The sequence below is a fragment of the Gambusia affinis genome, linkage group LG21, assembly GCF_019740435.1.
Source record: "Gambusia affinis linkage group LG21, SWU_Gaff_1.0, whole genome shotgun sequence".
Classification (NCBI taxonomy): domain Eukaryota; kingdom Metazoa; phylum Chordata; class Actinopteri; order Cyprinodontiformes; family Poeciliidae; genus Gambusia; species Gambusia affinis.
The window spans coordinates 288,143-307,057 of record NC_057888.1 but is presented as its reverse complement, the minus strand read 5'-3'; the positions used below and the strand labels follow the sequence as shown (position 1 = coordinate 307,057).

Here is an 18,915-nt window from a genome sequence, read left to right as displayed (position 1 = left end):
GTCCATCCCAACAGCTTCCTACTACGAGCAGGGCTTTTATTTTGAAGGACTCTCCTGTATAGCGTCTACCACAGCAGACTGAGGTCAAAGTTCACTCCAACAGAGCCGACCATCAGGATCAGACCTGCTTCCTCTGAGCTCTATGGCACTTCTTGTTGCATCATGGGTAAATACTGGCTGAGCTTCGGCTGCGCAAGCGATGGAGGCAGGTAGCAGATTTTCATAATAAAAGCTTCTCAGCAGGTTCTCAAACTGTCAGTCAAGAGCACACCTGAGTCAGTCGTCCAATCAGAAGGCTTCCTGAAGCAGTCAAGGGGCGTGGCTTGAGGTGTATAAGGGGGCGTGGCTTCTTAAATACATCACAGCTTCACCTGGAGACCAAAGTCTTCCTGCAGCGTACAGCGCCAGCGTGTGTGTGTGTGTGTGTGTGTGTGTTTGCGCATGCATTCATGTGGTGAGTTCTTCACTCCAGTCGGGGTCAGAATCCACTTGTTGGGATTGGCTGTGGACTACAACTCCCATAATGCAACAGAGGATCAACATTCAGTCCTGAAAGAGACAGACAGCAGTCAGAGAGACAGACAGGAGGACAGAGAGACCAAGCAGATCAACAGATTATTTTCTTAAATCATCCTTGTTTTTCTTCTCGTCTTCTTCGGCTGTTTAGTTCCTCAGTCTCTCTCTCTCTTTCTCAGCAGGGACATCTGGTGTTAATCAAGGGAATTGCAGCAGGAAGTGGGGGCTGACTGAACCACTGATGATCATGCAGACATGCAGCAGGTACAGCAGAGGGTGCAGCTGACTGAGCCAATCAGAGCGCTCCATACTGAAGCTGAACCAATAGAATCTGAGTTCAGTCCAGGAGCCACAGAATTTAACAAGCTACCTGATTGGTTAAACCAGTTCAGGTTTAAACCAATCAGAGCCAGCCAGGCAGAGACCATGCAACCGACCAATGAGCATTCAGCTGGAATCCCACCTGCCTGTGACATCACTAATTGATCATGTGATCAGGAGGAACCTCCGTTTCTTTGTGGACGACGACTCTGGTGACGGACAGTTCAGGATGCTGCCGCCGCGCCTCGCAGAGCGCCGCCGCCAGGGCCTTTAAAGAGACGGTACGGTCAGAACCGGACCGGAACTGGGACCAAGACCAAGACCAGAACCAGACCAGAGCAGACTGGGACTGGACCGGGAGCAATCTCAGGACCAGATCAAACCGGGACTGGATCGGACTCAGTACCGGATCTCGGTCCTCAGATTCCTGCATCTCCAGGAGTTTCCCTGGTTCTGTCAGATGGAGGAGCTGTAGGACTCGGGCCAGCAGGTTCTGGTCGGTCCTTTGGGTCAGGCGTGTTGGTGAAGAGAGACGCTCAGAGGCTTTGCAGGAAGTCTTGCAGTTTCTGATCTGGGTCAGGGTGCTGGTTCTGACGGGTCAGAGGGTGCTGGTGGGTCAGGGTGCTGGTACCTGCTCATGGTCTTCCTCGGTGTCTCCAGAAATGACGATTCTTTTCTCCACTCTGGTTTCTGAAACTCCTCCTTTCACCATCTAAGGACGAAAACAGAAGAAACGAGACTCAACATTTGAACCATCCTGAAGGTCAGAGACCTCTGACCCAATGTGACCTTTGACCTGTTCAGTAGGCAGGCTGTGGTGGGATGAAATGTTACCGGAGATCCAAAGAGATCCTTCATTATTCAGAGGATCAGAGCTGAAAACTGCTGAAATACATTTATGTGTCGTCGTGTGAACACGACTGATGGGGTTGCCATGGTGATACCTTGGTGATGTGGGTGGTGGTGGTGGTGTTGGACGTCTCTGCGGTGAAGGTCTGGGAGCTCAGCAGGAGGCCGGCGGAGGGATCAGCGCCACCTTGGCTCTGAAACACATCAGAATGAAACCAGAACCATCAGGAGCCAACTGGTACCAACTGGATCAGTACCAGTCATGTCTACAGGAACACTGAGGATCATCCGGTCTCTACACTGAGCCACAAACAACCTGATGACTCTAACCCTGCAGGTGGAGACGGTCAGTCAGAGCAAAATGGGCCGGTCCGGCTCTGATCCGGACCGGGTCGGACTGTCCTCTGAAACTAACTCTAACCCTCCTCTGAGGTCTGGCTTCTGGCTTCACCCAACAGTGAAGGAACCCGTGGCAGTACAGAGCAGGACCAGGGCCAGGCGGTACCAGGAAATGGGTCTGGTCTTCAGAGATCTGCTGACTCTGTGTCCCCAGAACCAGAACCAGAACCAGAACCAGAACCAGACCACATGAGACGGTGATTAGCTTCTCTGCTCTTCAGATCTGGAACAAAACCTGCTGGTTCCTTTAAACTGGAGACCTGCCTGGTAGCTTTGGATCAGTACCAGAACCGCTCTGACTGACCCGATCATCTCTGGACAGATGCAAAAATGGATGAACGAAAGACGTCCTCACCCCTGGAGCTTCGTAGGTCAGAGTCTTCCTCATCACGGGGACTTCCTGAAACACAGGAAACACATCAACTGTTGACACCGGAGACAACCGGTCCTCCACATCCATCAGGACAGGTTCTACTGGTACCAGAACCAGGCAGGTAACACTGGGACAGAGGCTTTCAGGAGGATGGGTCCAAAAGGTCACGCAGGGTAACGGGGTCCGCTGGGGACAGAGGGACTGTAGGGGACTTGGTGGGACAGGACCGACTGGGACATGTCTCTGCGTCTCCATGGTTACCTCCTCGCCCTCATGTGGAGACTGTTGGGTGGGGCTGGTGGAGTCCCGGGACATGGGGTGGGGTGAAGGCGGGGTCCGCTCTCCTTCCTCCTGGGAGTCGTCAGACTCTCCGTCGTCATGGTAACCACAGGCATCCCAATCGCCGGCTTCTCTGACCGCAGCCTCTGTTGACTCGTCGACGGCCGCCTGAGCGAGCACGCTGATGACATCATCATCATCACTGCTACCCTCATCACTGCCATCCTCATCCTCTTCTTCCTCACTAGCGTCACTTTTACCGCTGCCGTCGCCACGGCCGAGCCGCTGGCCTGTGACATCATCACCAGGCACCAGGCCGGCTCCTGGAGGGGGTGGTGGGGGGAGAGCGGGGGGCGGGGCTACCTTAAAGTGATCTGCGACGTCCCGGTCCGGGTCCCTGGACTCCGGGAGGACAAAGACCGTCTCCACCTTCTCCGACGTCTGAAACAGAAAACAGAGACATTCAGGAGACACGGCGTCTCATCAAGACGTCCAGATATGAAAACGTCTTCAAGGTCTGAGTAAAAGGACAATCCTCTGGAGACAAGATGGACATGGGGGCAGGGGGGCAGAGGGGCAGAGGGGCAGGGGGGCAGGGGGGCAGGGGGGCAGGGGGGCAGAGGGGCAGGGGGGCAGAGGGGCAGGGGGGCAGAGGGGCAGGGGGGCAGGGGGGCAGGGGGGCAGAGGGGCAGGGGGGCAGAGGGGCAGAGGGGCAGAGGGGCAGGGGGGCAGGGGGACGTGAGGACAGCACCTTTAGCAGGTTGTGTTCCCTGAAGGTCTCTTGCTCTCTGGCGGACTTTAGCAGAGCCGTCAGTTCTGGAGACATTTCATCAAAGGACGGTTTGGGCTGGACAGGAGAGACAGACTGAGGTGAGGACATGGACATGGACACCTTCATGGACCTGGCAGCTCTGGGTTTGAGGACCAGAACCGAGCCCAGTGAGTTCTGGGTTCTACTGAAAACATCCCAACAGTCCAACGACCAGAGAGGCTCATCACACCCTGCCCTGAACCCTGACCTCTGGATGAACCCTGACCTCCCATCGCAGCCTAACAGCTGAACCAACCCTGAAAAGCAGAAGCTCCTACTGAAGGAGGTGAAAGTGGGGGAGCGGAGCAGGAAATGTCCTTCCCCGGTCAGCGCTCACAGGAAGGAAGTGACCAAACGGACGGAAGAGGAAGAGCCAGCAGCTTCCTGCACTCCATCTTGGTCAGGAACAGGAACAAAATGGCCTCTGGGAGGAAGTGAAGCTGAAGCCTGGAGCTCCTCACTGCCCCCTGCTGGACAAAAACATACCAGAACTGGACCTGAAGGACTCCAGGCTGGTTCTGGTTCTGGACCTGCAGGTTTTCCAGCAGGAACAGGAAGTGACCCGGGTGGACGCTTTATGAGACAGGAAGCCATAAGGACGAGTAGGCGATCAGAACCATCCCGTTCCGGATCAGAACCAGCGCTCTCAGCCGTTCAGTTTCACACCTCACTTCCTGCTTCAGCGCAGCAGGAAAGTGATGTCACTCATCATGCTTGTTTCCATGCCAACCAGCATGAACACCAGGTGAGCAACATCAGCCAATCAGGTGACAGGACACCCTGATTCTCTCGCTGTAACTTTATGATCTGCAAAAGTGACCTGAACTGAAGGGTCTGGTTCTGGTTCCTCAGAGGTTCTACAGACCTAAAAGTTCTGCTGAGGGTCTGGAAGCACCTAGACCCCTGGTTGACCCCCAGTTAACCCCCGGTTGACCCCAGGTCAACCCACTCACCTCCTCCGGCTCCAGCGGTTCGATCATGGGCGCGTCGTCAGCGCGGCGCAGAGGAGACGAGGCCAGGCGTTTGTCCCACTCCGTCATGCCGCCGCCCCCCTGCTGTCCCTCCAGGAAGGAGCGCCGCAGTGCGCTGATGGACGTCTGGACGATGTCCTCTGGGCTGCCCAGCGTCTCCTGGGGACGATGGTACAGAGGGTTGCCAGTTTGATTCCCTGCCTGTGATTGGATGAGCCTCATGTTTACCTGAGTCTTCAAGTCTTCGTCCTGATCAGACTGTTGGACAGACAGAGGACACAGAGACACGTTACAGCGTGTCCCCAGGGGACGGGTGATCTGTACGGGAGGGACAGGTGTGTACCTCGGTCACGGTCAGGTCGCCATCGACGACGGTGTCCGTCAGCTCCGTCTGGAAAACTAAGAGTTAATTACAGGGACATGGACCGGAGGGACCGGAGGGACCAGAGGGACCAGTTTGGTTACCCTGGTGTCGTGTTTCTGTGGAGACGGAGGACTTTCTGGAGAAACGTCTGCAGTCTTCCTCTCCTCCTTCTCCTCCTTCTCCTCCTCTTTCTGTTCCTCCTCCACCAGCAGCAGCAGAACCTCCTCAACTGGAACCAGAACCAGAACCTTCATGGGTTGGACAGGTGTCCTTGTCCCCTCTATGTGACCCATCCAGTTCCTCCCCCGGTTTATTAAGCAAATGGTACCAATTGATCGATCATTACTCATTGATCATCTGTTTGACAGGAAGCTCAGCTTCTTCGGCTCCTCTGACTGGTCAGATTCTTACCTGGCTCCTCCCTCCTGTCATCCAGGCTACTGGTTACCGCGGCGATGTGGTCGCTGACAGCGATGGCCTTTGAAGCTCCATACAGTCCAGAGCCCATGTCTGCACACACACACAAACACACACCGCTGTGATGTCATCACCATTACGTCAGCGCAGGACAACAACAGTCACCTTTGCCATAGCAACCGTTGTGATGCTCAGCCAGTCTGTTCAACAGCACAATCAGCCAATCAGAGCTAAGGGCACATGCACGGCATCCCTGGCGGACCAATCAGAGCACAGCGTTGGTGTCACATGGCGACTAAGGTTCTTCTGAACAACATGGCCGACACCGAGGTCAGAGACCAGGGAACCCACCTGGTGGCGGAGCGGGGACCCGGTTTGGACCCGGTTCAGGTCAGAACCTGCAGCTGCAGGTATCTGGGCGATGGAGGACGCAGCAGGACACGGACAGACGGTGAGGGTTTAGGAAGCCTCGTCTTGGGTCGGCCATGGAACAAAAACTGCTGAACCAACAAGAACAGTGTGTTGGTAGATCTAACTCTACACACACCTTGAACACCTGAACTGGAAGACTCCAGAGATTACTCTGGTCCCTGACAGACTCAGTGGTCGTCCACAGGGTCTCTGCTTTGCTCAAACAACCAGCAGTGACCTGGTATCAGAGTTCAGAGGTACGAAAGAGAAATCTGTGGTTAACCCAACTCTGGGTAGAGAGGAGATCTACAAAGAAGTTCTGGAATAGATGCGTTAGAACGAGAAGAGGACACTGCTCTGGTTGATGAAGGTTTTCTTCATGGTCAACCAGAAACATCATCAAGCCTCAGATTCAGGAAGAGCAGAGCGCCTGCTGGAGCTCAACGGCTCCAGTAGTTTGGCTGTCTGGTTCATATGGGTTTTTGGAGGTTTGGAGAGGATTTGTCAAGAATCAGTCTGTAGAGGTAATCATGTCCGGCTCCTTCTGTTCTGATCAACCTTCTGTGTACAAAAGGTTGATCCTTAGCAGTGGTTGGCCGCTGACAATGAAGCCAACAGTTTCCATGTCTGGTGCACCGTCTCTACCCCTCAGCCCTGTAGCGCCCCCTGCACACATGTTGATGGCAGCACATGTCTGACATGTGACTGCATCAACACAAACCGATGATCAGCAGCGGGTCTGAAACAAGCGCAGCCAGTCAGGATGCAACAATCCCAAAAAAAAAACTGAGAGAAGCAAGAGCTGGAACCAATCAGAGAGCAGCAGCACTCCACCAATCAGCAGAACTCAGAGCTGCAGAGTTCAGGACTACCTGAGTAAGCTCGACCGTTGGCTTTGAGCGACACAGTGATGGCAGGAGAGCCAATCAGAGAAGACGTTGCTGTAGTCCCGGAAGCTAAAGACCAATCAGAAATGGGTAAGGAACATGTAAACACTCTAGTGACCCATCAGTACTCCCCTCCCCCTGGAACCAGCCATAGAAAGTGGACCTAGAGACTCTGTCAGGGTGCTTGGTGTTCCTACCAGAGGCCCCAGTGCTCAGGGCCCCGTCCTCCATGTATGAATGGGTCCCCAGCTGGTTTCTGCAGAGGGCACCACCATCATTTGAATGAGGTGTGCTGGAGCAGAGAAGTGGGCCCTGAGGACCGGGTCTGGGAACCAATGCCTGCACCAGAATCAGGGCTAGCTACAGGGGTCCGTACTCCTTCTGAGTCCAGAACAACAGAACCAACACTTGGAGCTCTACAGAAACCAATGATCCTGCTGGTAACTGGTTTGACTGGTACCTCCGTCCAGGCTCCGGCTCAGCATGTTCCTCTTGCTGATGCATCGTGGGAAGTTAGGAGCGGGTCTGGATATCTGAGCGCTGGCTCTGCGACTCTGAATCTGGGTCCGACCGCTGTAGCGAAACTTTGACCCCAGAGAGAGAAACTTCTTTGGCGGCTCCTCAGGAGACAGCAGCCTGTGAGACAGACGGCTGTGAGACGACTCATGGACACATGGACGGAGACGTTTGGACACCAGAGAGCTGCCGACCTGAAGAAGGAGTGATGCTCCACACACACCTTCCACAGCCGCTTGGCCGCTCTGTGGTTCAGCAGCTTGAAGCCAATGATGGACTCAAACTGGTCAAACTGGAGACAAACAGAGGTTACAGTAAACCCAGCAGCATCAGCTGCTAGCAACGCAGCTACACATTAGCTCATTAGCACTCCATAACAACTAGGTAGAGGTGAGCACTGATCGCTAACAAATTAGCTGCAATGTATCTAAAACACTAGCTCTATGGTAAAGTGCTGATCATAAACAGTTATGCTAATGCTAATGTTAAAGTCCTATACTAACATAGTATTTAGCAGAAGCTAATGCTAAAGCACTAACTTCAAACAATCATGTGTCAGTGACACTAACATAGTAGTAGCTATGTGTGCTAAAGGTTGACAAAGTGCTAAACCAGTAAACAAAACAATTAGCTTTGCTATTAGCAGCTTAGCAGAACTGCGCACACCTCTTCAACATGCTAACAGCTGGTTGTCAGTAAGCTAACTTAATTAAAACACTGCTGGGTCAGAGGTCAGTGGGTGTCTCCGTCCGTCTCACCTCTCCAGGTCGGATCTTGATGTAAAAGTTGTTCCGTTTGTAGGAAATCTTCAGGATCTTTGGCCAGGAGAATCGGTTGATTCTCAGCCGGTCTCTGTACACCAGCAGCCCGCTGTTACACACGCCCAGCATGATGGCCACGCCCTCCGAGTCCTGCAGGCACACAGCGGTCAGTGAAGGCAACACGGCCACTTCAGGCACAGCTGCAGGAAGACGGACAGCAGGGGACATTGGGGGACGTTGGGGGGACACTTGGACTCACAACCGGCGACAGCAGCAACAGGTGAGACTGGGCCAGGTATCAGGTTCTGATCTAATTGTGCGATCCATGAGAGACGGTTCCTCAACAGAACCGCTGTCTGTCCACAAACTGGACAACCTCAAAACAATCAGGATCACACTGAGGACGCCGCCTTACCTCTGACTGAGCAGACAGGCAGTCAAAACAGCTTCCTGCCATCTAGTCCAAGCAGGCAGACGGACAGAGACAGAGGGACAGAGGGACAGATGGTCATTCAGACAGAAGGACCGGTCTGCATGTAGACCGTCCAACAGAGACAATCATTAAACTGACGGTTTGCTAGCAGGACGTCCTGAAGGACAAATGGACTCTGTTGGACACCAAGGGAAGCTCTGATTGGCTCAGAGAGGAACCAATCAGAAGCCAGTTAGAAATTAAATCTGGACTGCAACAGGAAACAGACAGTTCAGCCAAGCTGAGGGTCACTGAGGTCAGGGCGGGGTCACCTGGAGGATGTACAGGTGAGGTGAATGCAGGTTTGTCTTCTGGCTGATGATGGGATCAGTCGGACCCGTTTCACCGTCGGTCCTGATCGGAGATTCTGATGAACTGAACCTGATGGTGGAAAAATCGTTTCTGTCCCATCAGCAGCAGCGGCCGCTATCGATGGGACAGGAAGTGTGTCGCTGCTGATTTATTGGACGCTCTGAAAGCAGAGCGGCAGCGCGACTGAACCCAATGAGGACGGGCCAGAGCCGTGGTCCAACAGAACCACACCCTCAAACCGCTTCACTGCTGGTTCAGAAAAAAACAATCAACTCAGTGACCCAGAACCCAGTCGGCCTCACCTTGGCGTGATGCAGGTCCACTCCGTACATGGAGAGCTTCTTCACATTCTCCAGGAAATGCATTTCAGCTTCTGCTGGACTCATTCCTCTGAACACACAGAGACCGGTCAGAACTCCAGAACCTCACCTGAACCCGGAAACATCCGACCGGCACCGCGGCCCACCGACCTGAGGGTCCGGTGCAGATCCACGATCTTGGCCTCCATCTCCTTGGTTTGGTTTGGGGCAAAACACAACTCACTGACGTAGTCTGGACCACATTCATCTGGAAACCAGACGGACAAAGGTCAACCCAGAAACACTGACCTGCTCTGACCCCTGGGGGTCAGTCAGGGTCAGAGTTCAGTCTCTCAGGAGTTCTCCGGACCAGAGTCGTAGTCTCCCAGCTCCGACTGAACCGTGTAGGAACCAAGAACGGCGTGAGTCGCAAAGGAACATGGAAGACGTCCGGAAACGATATCCTGTCTGAGCTGCAGACACAGGAAGTACCTGCAGAGAGACAGAAACCAGGTGAGACACGAAGACGAGGCCGAGCTGAGACCTGGTCAACTGGTGGCGCCGTACCTGGTGATGTCCTCAGACAGCTGGGCCGGGTTCGGAGGGTAAAACTTCACGTTAAAGGAGAAGTTCCAGGGAACGCCTGAGGAGAGAAGAGCAGAGTCAGCGCTAACGGAAAGGTACGGCGGAAACACAACAACCAACCGATCAGCTCCAAACTGACCTCTGACCTGCTTCTTGATGTCCTTCGCAGGATCCAACCAGTTCTGCAACAGACAAACAGACATGTGGACAGTTGGACAGAAGCATCCTTTAAATAGGACACCTGACAGCTTTGTTCTTTAACTAGGGTCTATTCAGACATGAAATCTGTCGACATTACTGGTTAACTGGACAGACAGACACACACAGACAGGTGAGACAGGTACCTTGTTGTTGTCTGCGTCTCTGAAGGACAGGCTGAAGTAATCTCTCTCCAGCAGGTTGAGATGGTCACAAACTTTCTCAAATAGCTGCAAACCTCGAGATCGTTTCTGGAACCAGAGAGAGAACGGGCCGGGTTCCTATCGGTTTACTTCATGATTTGACTAGGACAGTCCACATCAGTCAACATTACAGCGGTTTACAGCAACGTTAATTAGCACAATGGCTAAACGTCAGGCAGGTAACAACCGAAAGAGAAACAGATTAAGATAAATGTTTTTTATCTCTGAATAAAACCTAAACAGCTAGCTGCCTAGCTGATCCCGGGTCAGTAGAAACAAATGCTAAAACTTTGATCTCAACCATGTCGACCCACCGTGTGACATCTCCTCTTCAGGACATGGAAAAAAAAGTCTTCAAAATAAGAGCATGAGTACAAACATCCAGCTACTTTAATAACTTGAACACAGACGTTGAACTTGATTCAAGTAAAAGTTTAGTAAACAGCAGAGCAAGCTAATGCTTCACAATTTAAGCTAAGTGCGCTACAGTTAGCTCCACTGTTAGCGGATTAACTGGAGTGCGCCCCCTGCTGGTCTTACATGATAGCAGTTTGCTAAATTAAGTTTTATGACATTTAAACTTAGATAACATTGGCCTAGGTGAGCTGTAATGGTTCTGCTGTCCCACTATCAGTCTGTCCCTGTCCAGTTTGTCCATCATGTCTCACCTCCACGATGCAGGTGAACTGCGACCCGTCCAGCAGCGACACCCGGGTCTGCATGGTTCTGAAGCCCAGCGCGGTTCTGGCCGGAGAGCGAGCGACGCGTCCGCCCGACGACAGCGGACTGCTGGAGTCCTCAGCCAATGAGCTCTGAGCTGGGCCCTCCCCTCCCTGAGGAAACAGGAAGTGGTGTCACCATTCACAGCAGGCCTGAGGTCAGAGGTCATCTGGGGTCTGTGGCCAGTTACCTGTTTAGGTGTGGAGTGGGCGGCGGCTTCAGGGAAAGGCTCCGCCTCTGGGGGCTGGGCTTCACTTGGCTCTGTTGTCATGGTGATTCACCTGGAGACAGTGATGTCACAGCTTAATACCACAGTTACCATGGAGAGGGTTAGGGTTAGGGTTAGCAGGTAGGGTTAGGTTGAGCAGGTCTGACATCACTTCAGGAAGTGATGTGTGGTGCATTAATCATCACTTGATGCTGATGTGACACCGGGCCACCCAGAACCCAAACTGGACCTCTGGATGCTGACTGCCATGGTAACCAGCCGCTGACCCGTCCAGCTGTCAGGTGAACAGTTACCACGGCAACGGATTACAGCCGGAGACAATCTGATGTAATCTGATTTGGTGAGGATGAGGAGGAGATTCTAAGAGGAAGGTTTTAGAACCAGAGCGGAAAAACAGCTGGTTCTGATTGGGATCTGACAAACTGGACCTGGATGATCCAGAGCCGGACAGAACCAGAACCAGAATTTATGACCCAATCATCATTTTAGAGGATTAACTATTTTAGAACCTTCAGAACCTCCTGAAAATCAGCAACGTTAGGTCCAGATGGTTCTGATTTTGAAGCCTGTGTTGGTTCTGGTGAATTGGACCGGTTCTGTTCTGGTTCTGGTGAATTGAACCGGTTCTGTATTAATGAAGTTTTTCTCCACGCAGGGTCAAAATTATTCGTACGCGAGAACTGGACCTGCAGAACCAGAGCCGTCAGGTTCTGGAAGCAGCCGGGACTAAGAATCGGTGAAGCAGCAGGACCCTCCCATCATCATCATCATCATCTTCCTCAGCAGCAGCACGCGCTGCTTTGTTCAGGCGCACCTGATGAAGATGAGGACGCTCTTCATCACCGGAACCAGCCGACTCATCAGCCGCAGCACGAACCCGAATCGAACGCATGAGACCGGGTCCGGACGGACCGACCGGACCGGACCGGACCGGACCGTAGCTCTTCCTCTGCGGGTCGGGAGTGTCCCGGGGCGCGCGCGAGCCTGAGGTCCTGCAGCAGGACACGGACACGCGCATCGGGATGCAACGGAACCGGAACCGACCGGCAGCAGCTGGAGGTTCTCTGTAGTGACCGAACCGACCCGAACCGGACCAGCTGCTCTCACATCAGAGATATAGCTTTACCTGTCCTCGTGCAGGACGCTCGCCCTCTTTCCGCCGGTCAGCGCCGCCGCTCTGCTCTCTACGTCATCACCTACTACGACGGGCTGTTACGTCATGACGCACACCGAGCTCCGCTGGCCCCCCACAGGGCCGGGACTGGGGGGGGGGTTCCTCTCTGCTATTGCAGTGAATCTGTTTTCTCTTCCTGGTGAGTTTGATCTAATCAGCAGAACCAGTACCACAGAATCGGGTCGGTTCTGTTCTCCTCAGGAACATTCAGGAGGTTTTTTTCTCTGATCAAATTAAAATCCTCAAAATGTTTCACGTTATGCTAACAGCCTGTAAATCATATCATAAAGCATCTGATGTTTAATGTCATTAAAACAAATTATTTGTATCCCCTTGTTTCACTGAACCATAACCGCTGTGCTAACAGATATGCTAACCGATATGCTAACCGCTGTGCTAACAGATATGCTAACCGCTGTGCTAACAGATATGCTAACCGATATGCTAACCGCTGTGCTAACAGATATGCTAACCGATATGCTAACCGCTGTGCTAACAGATATGCTAACCGATATGCTAACCGCTGTGCTAACAGACGCAGTAAAATAATGTCCCCCTGTCCTGTTTCTCTGGTTGTGTTCAGACAGACAGATCTAAGCGCATAGATCTATGAGGAATGTGAATCTGTGTATTAAAACAAACTGCATACTTTTATTTTTAATATTTCATTATGATTACGATTATGACCAAGATTAATAATCAGATTATTAATGAGCAGATGATCTGTGTGTGTGTTACTCACCGTGCAGACAGGAAGTGATCCGTTCAAACAACAAAAAAAAAAGAATTATTGAGATGAAAGAAGTAAATGATGACATCACAGTTCTTCTGCTGCTAGTATTGTAGTGGGTTGATGACATCATCATCATCATCGCCACCCTCTATGAACCTCCTGAATACACACACACCCACACACGCACACACACACACACACACACACACACACACAGCAGCTGTACTGGGAGTTCTGGTTGAAGCTTCAGGAAGTTTTCACGGCTCTGGATGTTTAACCAATGGATCAGGATTTAAAGTGGAAACTGATTTCTAATAAAGTATCAGTCAGGGGAAGGAGACACAAACATATGGCCTAGTCAAAGCAGGAGGAAGATGAGCAGCTGGACTGAAACCCGTCCAGTACCGAACACTGACTGGATAAACTTAATGTTGCATTTTTTATTTAACAATTTATCAGAAATAATAATAATAAATAATAATAATAATAATAATAATAATAATAATAATAATAATAATAATAATAATAATTTAGTTTCCTGCTGGTCCTTTAAGACCCGAACCAAAACATCCGAGTCCAACTGGGTCCGGACTGGCAGAACCCGGCTGGGAAGCAGGAGGAAGAGGAGGGTGAGGAGGAAGAGGATTACCTGAGCAGGTTCCGCAGCAGCAAGGAAGAGGATGCTGGTTCTGTTGCAGGTTCTGGTTCAGGCGGTCCGGTTCTCCCAGTCAGTCTGTCTGCAGCTGTTTGACGGATTATTGGTTTCTGCTCAGGCTCCGCCCCCAGATTATCCCCCCCAGGGCCCCTCCTCCCTCCCAGTCTGCCAGCTGCATGAGGGGGGAGGGGGGGGCACTGATGGAGACAGTGAGCCTGGTTCTGGTTCTGGTCCCGGTTCTGGTCCTGGTTCTGTTTCTAGTACTTGTTCTGCTGATGCTGTCCTCCTGCAGGGATCAGAACCTCAGGTCCAGTCTGGTTCTGGAGGACATAAGACCCCTGCGCTCTGATTGGTCCAGGCGGCTGGGGGCGGGGCTTGTCAGATTCCTGCAGCGCTCTGATTGGTGGAGCCAAACTGATCCGAGATCAGATTTCATGATGGCTGAAAGTCTGAGAGACACGAGGACAGGACGAGTTCAGAGTGTCCTCCTGTCTGTCCTCCTGTCTGTCCTCCTGTCTGTCTGTCTGTCTGTCTGTCTGTCTGTCTGTCTGTCCTCCTGCTGCTGATGAAAGGACAGACAGAGGGACAGAAGCAGGTACTGTCCTCCTCCAGGGGACGTCCTCATGTTTGTCCTCCATCAGACTTCAAGACCTGAGATCATCCAGAACCAGAATCAGAAGCAGAACCAGCTACTTTCTCTTTCTATGATGTTATCAGTGACTCTTCAATGAACAGAACATCAGAACCGGGCTGAGACTGGTGTTTAAAAGGTCCAGTTCAGATTGGGTCAGAGCAGCCATGCCGGGTCGAGTCAGAGGGGTACCGACCGGGTCGGGTCACCTCTCAGACTGGAAGGTTCTGCAGCTCCAACAGAACCAGCAGCACCGGTCCTGCTGCCAGAACCGTGTTGTTCTGAGGCGGTTCTAGTCGTGACCCGGCCATCGTGTTGGACCCTGGTGATGACAGGAAGTCCCAACATTTCTGAGGAAACTCTGGACAGGCAGTGACATCACTTCCTGTCAACAACCTGAACAGACAGGAAATGATCCCACCGTCTTCCTCTCTGATGGCCCGGTTCTGTGTCCAACACAACCTCAATGGTTCTGAACAGTCTGTAAACCCGACCTGAGCCCCAGGTGAAGTTGTGACCCTTGAGCTGACCCAGAACCTGTGAATGTGGGCGGAGCCCCGGAAGAGGGAGGAGTCAGAGACGTCAGCTGGACATTTTGTGCTTTATTTGTTGTGGTTTCACTTTGTGCTTCAGTGAAGCTTCGCTCAGTGGAGGACACTGCAGCTCTGACCGCAGGAAGTTCTGCTGACGGTCCATCCGGGTCCAATAAGCTCCAACAGAACCAAGATCAGAACCAGAGCTGAAATGTCCGGTACCAACAGGTTAGCGCAGTGGTCCCTCGCCCTGGTCCTCAGGGTCCACTGTGCTGCAAGCTTTAGGTGTTTCACCGCTGCTGCTATTGAAAGAATGCAAAGGAGGTGATGCAGTCAAATGATCAGCTGTGCTGGAGATCGGACTCATCTTCATCACACAACTCCTCCTCACCATCCTCATCAAAAACATACAGGACAGCCTGAGAACCAGGGTTGGGGACCACTGGGTTAGAGGACACGGGACGGGATGAAGACTCAACAGAACCAGTTCAGTGTGAGAGGAATCAGTTCAGACATCATGTTAGGAGAAAAAGCTCAGGTTCCGGATGGGTCGATCCAGACCATCACCAGTTCACCCAGTCAGCCAGTAGGACTGGTTTTAGAGTTCTTCCTGTTGAGGCTACCTGTGAACTCTGAACTCTGACCCGTTTTCTCTGCTTCATAATCACAGTTGGATTGTTTTTAGTTTAAAGGTCCGGTAGAGCTGATTGGGATTCTGACGGGTCGAGTTCAGTCCTCCAGAGGCGGCCATCTTTAACGTGGAGGGGGCGGCTCCTCAGCAGGTGGGCGGAGCCTGCAGAGCAGCAAAGGATGAAGATGTTTGATGTCTTCATCACAGCAGGTTATGTGATCGGCTTCTAGAACATGCAGTAAAAACGACGACATGCTGTCCAACCCGTCCATTTCTCCAGGTCCAACACAGGAGGGACGGACGCCTCCGCCAAGGAAAGTAGTCCCAGAAGAATGAAGCTTTGAAGATCAAAGAGTGCAAAATACTGAAGCTGCTTAAAGAGCATGCACTGCAGGGCGTGGAGCAAGACCAACCTCCGACCTCTGACCTCTACCACTTAGAGAAAAGAAGAAGAAGGACCTGCTGCTGGACTGGGACTGGTGTCCATCCAGGTCAAACTGGATTAGTTGGCTGTAATTATGGTCAGTCTGGAAGGGAAACGGGACAGGCTGGTAATAAATGGAGTCACCTTGGATTAGTTGGATCTGTTTGGGTTAATCTGGTTATTTAGTGTAAACAGGGACATGAAGACAATCTGTGGTCTCCTGAATGGATCCGTTTGGGTCAAGTGGGTCCAGTTCTGTTGGCTGGGTGAGACTGGGTCCCACCAGATAACTGATGAACAGGAAGTTGGCTCATCTTTACGGTGGAAGACTCTTTATTGCTGCTGCTGTCATCACCAGCTTCATCCTCCTCGTCTTCCTCACCCCCAGGGGGCCGGCGGGACCTCAGGGTGTCTCTGGTTGTGAGGGCCGCACCTCCACCTCTGGGGTCACCTTGTGTGATGAAGACCACTCGAAGGAATCGTCCTCTCCTTGCGTCAGCTTGCAGTAGGCCGCGTTAAGGGCGGCGGTCGGAAGGCTCCGCCTCCTGCAGGGTGGAGCTGGAGTGGAGGAGGAGAGGAGGTGGGACAGGGAGGAGAGTGAGGAAGAGGAGAGGAGGAGCAGAGCCTCTGAGCCTCTGTGAGGCGGAGGAGTGGAGGCACACAGAGGAGGCGGCTGCATCTCCTCCTCCTTCTGCTCCTCCTCCTGGCCACTGCTCCTGGCCCAGAAGGAGTGTCTCCTGCGGGCGCCGGGGGAGCGCTGACGGGGCCGGGGCAACGTGAAGGAGCTCGGCGTATCTTTGTGGTGGGAGGTCCAGCAGGGGTCAGAAGTCAGGGGAAGGGAGTGTCTGTTGGAGGAGGAGGGAGGAGGTGCAGGCGGATGCTCCTGACAGACACTGAAGACTCCTCCTCCTCCATCGCTGCACCTCCTGCTACTGGCTGGTTGCCTTGACAACAGGGCGGCGGGACACATCTGGGACTTTGAGTCCAGACTCTTGGACTGGACATAGTTGATGAGTCCATTGAGCGGATTGGCTAACGGCTGGTGGGCGGAGCCAGAGGAAGAAGGGTGGGTCTTCCGGACGCTGTGGAGGTCGATGACGGTGGAGTAGATGTCCCGCAGGTTGATGACCTTGGTCTTCTTGTCCCGGTTCTCATGCAGGACGGCGTTGGCACAGATGAAGAGGAAGATGCCAATGCCCATGATGAGCGGGCCGAAGACCTTCAGCCTATCAGAGTACAGATACCTGCAGAGACAGCCAATAAGGACGCTTCAGAAGCAGGTCAAAGACCTTTCCACCTGAACGACCAGCCCACTGAGACACCCCCCAGCCCGTCCAGATCCTGGACGGAGGGTCCACCCACAGGTCCAGTAGCTGACCTGCTGGCCGGTCGTCACATTGAGGTAATTGATGTTCACTCACCTGTCCAGGAACTCTTCCAGAAATCCTTGTGGAACATCTCGAGAGGTCCCGTTGACGGTCTCTGATTGGTTGAAGCCATTTCCTCTGCCATTGGTTCCGTCTCCTGCGTTTGACTCCGCCCACCCGGGTTCCTGCATGCGGCACAGCGACACATCAGAACGGACACATAGAGGACTCTGCTGGTCCTGCTCAGGTAAACTCTCACCTGGTCTTCAACAAGTGCTGGTGCTGGACTACTGAAGGACATCAAGGCCATAGTGGCGCCCTCTTGTGGCTGGGAGCTGAAGAACAGTCCGTCCCGAGGCCAGTAGCCCAGAGCTGCCATCAGAACCCCGACCATCAGAACCACGATCCCCAGGACGGCCACCAGACCCGAGATGGAGCACAGCTTCAGCTTCCCCTTGACCACCACCACCTCGCTGCGTCTGGACAGGAAGTGACATAATCTTATGAGGCGGGTACTGCCCTCTGGCGGTGTGTGTGGGTGTGTGTTACCTTTTGTTCTTGCTCTTCTTCTTGTGCGGGTGGGATCTGTGTGGTTTGGACCTCAGAGAGTCCTGTCGCCGCGCGTTGATCCTCAGCAGACCGCCTGTCGCAATCATCACAGGCCACCAATCAGACGGTGGCCGAGCGGGTCAGGCCCCGCCCACTGCCACCTCACCTGGAACAGAGACACACCTGAGAACCAGTACCAGGAACCCAGAGAACCCACACTGAACTCAGGATTGGAACCAGTGATGGACCCTGGACCTTCTACTCTGATAGATGGGAACTACATCTCCCAGCATGCATTGTACCAGCAGGTTCATTATCTGTGAGGAAATCGAACCAATCAGAACTGATCAGAACTATCAGGTACTGCGGAAGATCAGTGATGGATCAGAACCACCACAAGTTAAGATCCATTCTATCTGTGATGATCAGTACCAGCTAGTTCCCACTGATCAGGACACACACACACACACACACACACACACACACACACACAGAACGGATCAGAACCAGCTGATTGGTTTCTGTTGAGCCCAGATAATCAATCGCTGTCGACCCGATACAGATCAATAGGAGACAGACGGAGCGATGGTTCCTACTGCTGGAGCTGCGGCTGCTGCATGGCTCTGCTGCTGCGTCTCTGGAATGCCTCCACCTCCTCCACCTCCTCCGTCTGCTCCTCCTGCTGCTGCTGCAGAGACTCACACCTCCTCCTCCTCTGCTCGTCCAGCAGAGAGACAGGCTGGTCCTCCCACTGATCCTCAGCTGAAATATCACTCTCCTCTCCTCTCCTCTCCTCTCCTCACTCGGTGAAAATAACCTCAGCTCTGCTCCTCCTCCTCCTCTTCCTCCTCCGCTCTCATGGCTGCAGCATCATCTTTCACACTCAAGAGTCTCCATGTGAATCCTCACTGGCCGGAGCGGCAGTGTGACCAGCAGGGGGAGCTCTCTGCTCAACTGCCTCCCAGTATTCCCAGTTAACCACAAGCAGCTCAGTGGGAGAGGAAGCAGGGTCTCCATGGAAAGCTGGAGCTCCTCCTGCTTTTCGTTTTAGACTTTTTGTTTTTAGGAAATTAGGAAACACTCTTTAATGTGCATCATGAGATTCAACCCCTGCAGCTCAGTAAAAAATACTTTTAATTATTTCCTCGACTTATAAAAAAGAGAAACAATTATACATTTTATTTTTAAGTGATTTAATTTTGTCCCTCTCGGCCCTCCATACACCCGCTTTGGGAAGCCCTGGATGAACCATATTGATCAGCTGACTGATCATGTGATCAGCTCTGACCAGCTGAAGCCCCGCCCCCGGCCGCCCCGAGGAACCA

The 18,915-nt window shown here is 52.8% G+C and overlaps 2 protein-coding genes across 9 annotated transcripts; both read right to left on the bottom strand.

The window, feature by feature from the left end:
* Positions 1-19: 19 nt before the first annotated feature.
* Positions 20-12,770, bottom strand: epb41l3a (erythrocyte membrane protein band 4.1-like 3a). Of its 8 annotated transcripts, none has more exons than XM_044105028.1 (25): positions 11,708-12,770; positions 10,855-10,945; positions 10,613-10,777; positions 9,888-9,992; positions 9,683-9,725; positions 9,526-9,601; positions 9,329-9,450; positions 9,130-9,226; positions 8,962-9,049; positions 7,873-8,025; positions 7,309-7,406; positions 7,059-7,234; positions 6,584-6,667; positions 5,295-5,393; positions 4,985-5,112; positions 4,863-4,910; positions 4,748-4,777; positions 4,502-4,678; positions 3,489-3,584; positions 3,101-3,178; positions 2,441-2,485; positions 1,782-1,880; positions 1,469-1,549; positions 980-1,105; positions 20-549 (listed from the first exon to the last, which is right to left on the bottom strand). In XM_044105028.1, the coding sequence occupies exons 2-24, from the start codon at positions 10,933-10,935 to the stop codon at positions 995-997; spliced, it is 2,280 nt and encodes a 759-aa protein (XP_043960963.1). In that variant the 5' UTR covers positions 10,936-10,945; positions 11,708-12,770; the 3' UTR covers positions 20-549; positions 980-994. The 8 variants fall into 8 exon arrangements, with proteins under 8 accessions (XP_043960963.1, XP_043960962.1, XP_043960964.1 ...); XM_044105027.1 differs by having other exon boundaries at positions 12,020-12,770; XM_044105029.1 differs by having other exon boundaries at positions 984-1,105; positions 12,020-12,770.
* Positions 12,771-14,673: 1,903 nt separating this feature from the next.
* tmem200ca (transmembrane protein 200C, genome duplicate a) lies at positions 14,674-18,773 on the bottom strand. Its single transcript, XM_044105130.1, has 5 exons — positions 18,187-18,773; positions 17,591-17,756; positions 17,301-17,520; positions 17,096-17,226; positions 14,674-16,918 (listed from the first exon to the last, which is right to left on the bottom strand). The coding sequence occupies exons 2-5, from the start codon at positions 17,695-17,697 to the stop codon at positions 16,078-16,080; spliced, it is 1,299 nt and encodes a 432-aa protein (XP_043961065.1). The 5' UTR covers positions 17,698-17,756; positions 18,187-18,773; the 3' UTR covers positions 14,674-16,077.
* Positions 18,774-18,915: the final 142 nt, after the last annotated feature.

What these genes read in the sequence shown, in the direction of transcription:
- epb41l3a (XM_044105028.1), bottom strand. Translation starts at nt 10,935, where the DNA reads ATGACAACAGAGCCAAGTGAAGCCCAGCCCCCAGAGGCGGAGCCTTTC. An exon ending in GCGACCTGACCGTGACCGAG is followed by an intron (nt 4,778 to 4,862) that starts GTACACACCTGT and finishes TCTGTCCAACAG; the next exon opens with TCTGATCAGGACGAAGACTT. An exon ending in GGGAACACAACCTGCTAAAG is followed by an intron (nt 3,179 to 3,488) that starts GTGCTGTCCTCA and finishes TTTCTGTTTCAG; the next exon opens with ACGTCGGAGAAGGTGGAGAC.
- tmem200ca (XM_044105130.1), bottom strand. Translation starts at nt 17,697, where the DNA reads ATGATTGCGACAGGCGGTCTGCTGAGGATCAACGCGCGGCGACAGGAC. An exon ending in AAGAAGAGCAAGAACAAAAG is followed by an intron (nt 17,521 to 17,590) that starts GTAACACACACC and finishes CTTCCTGTCCAG; the next exon opens with ACGCAGCGAGGTGGTGGTGG. An exon ending in CTGGAAGAGTTCCTGGACAG is followed by an intron (nt 16,919 to 17,095) that starts GTGAGTGAACAT and finishes CTGTCTCTGCAG; the next exon opens with GTATCTGTACTCTGATAGGC.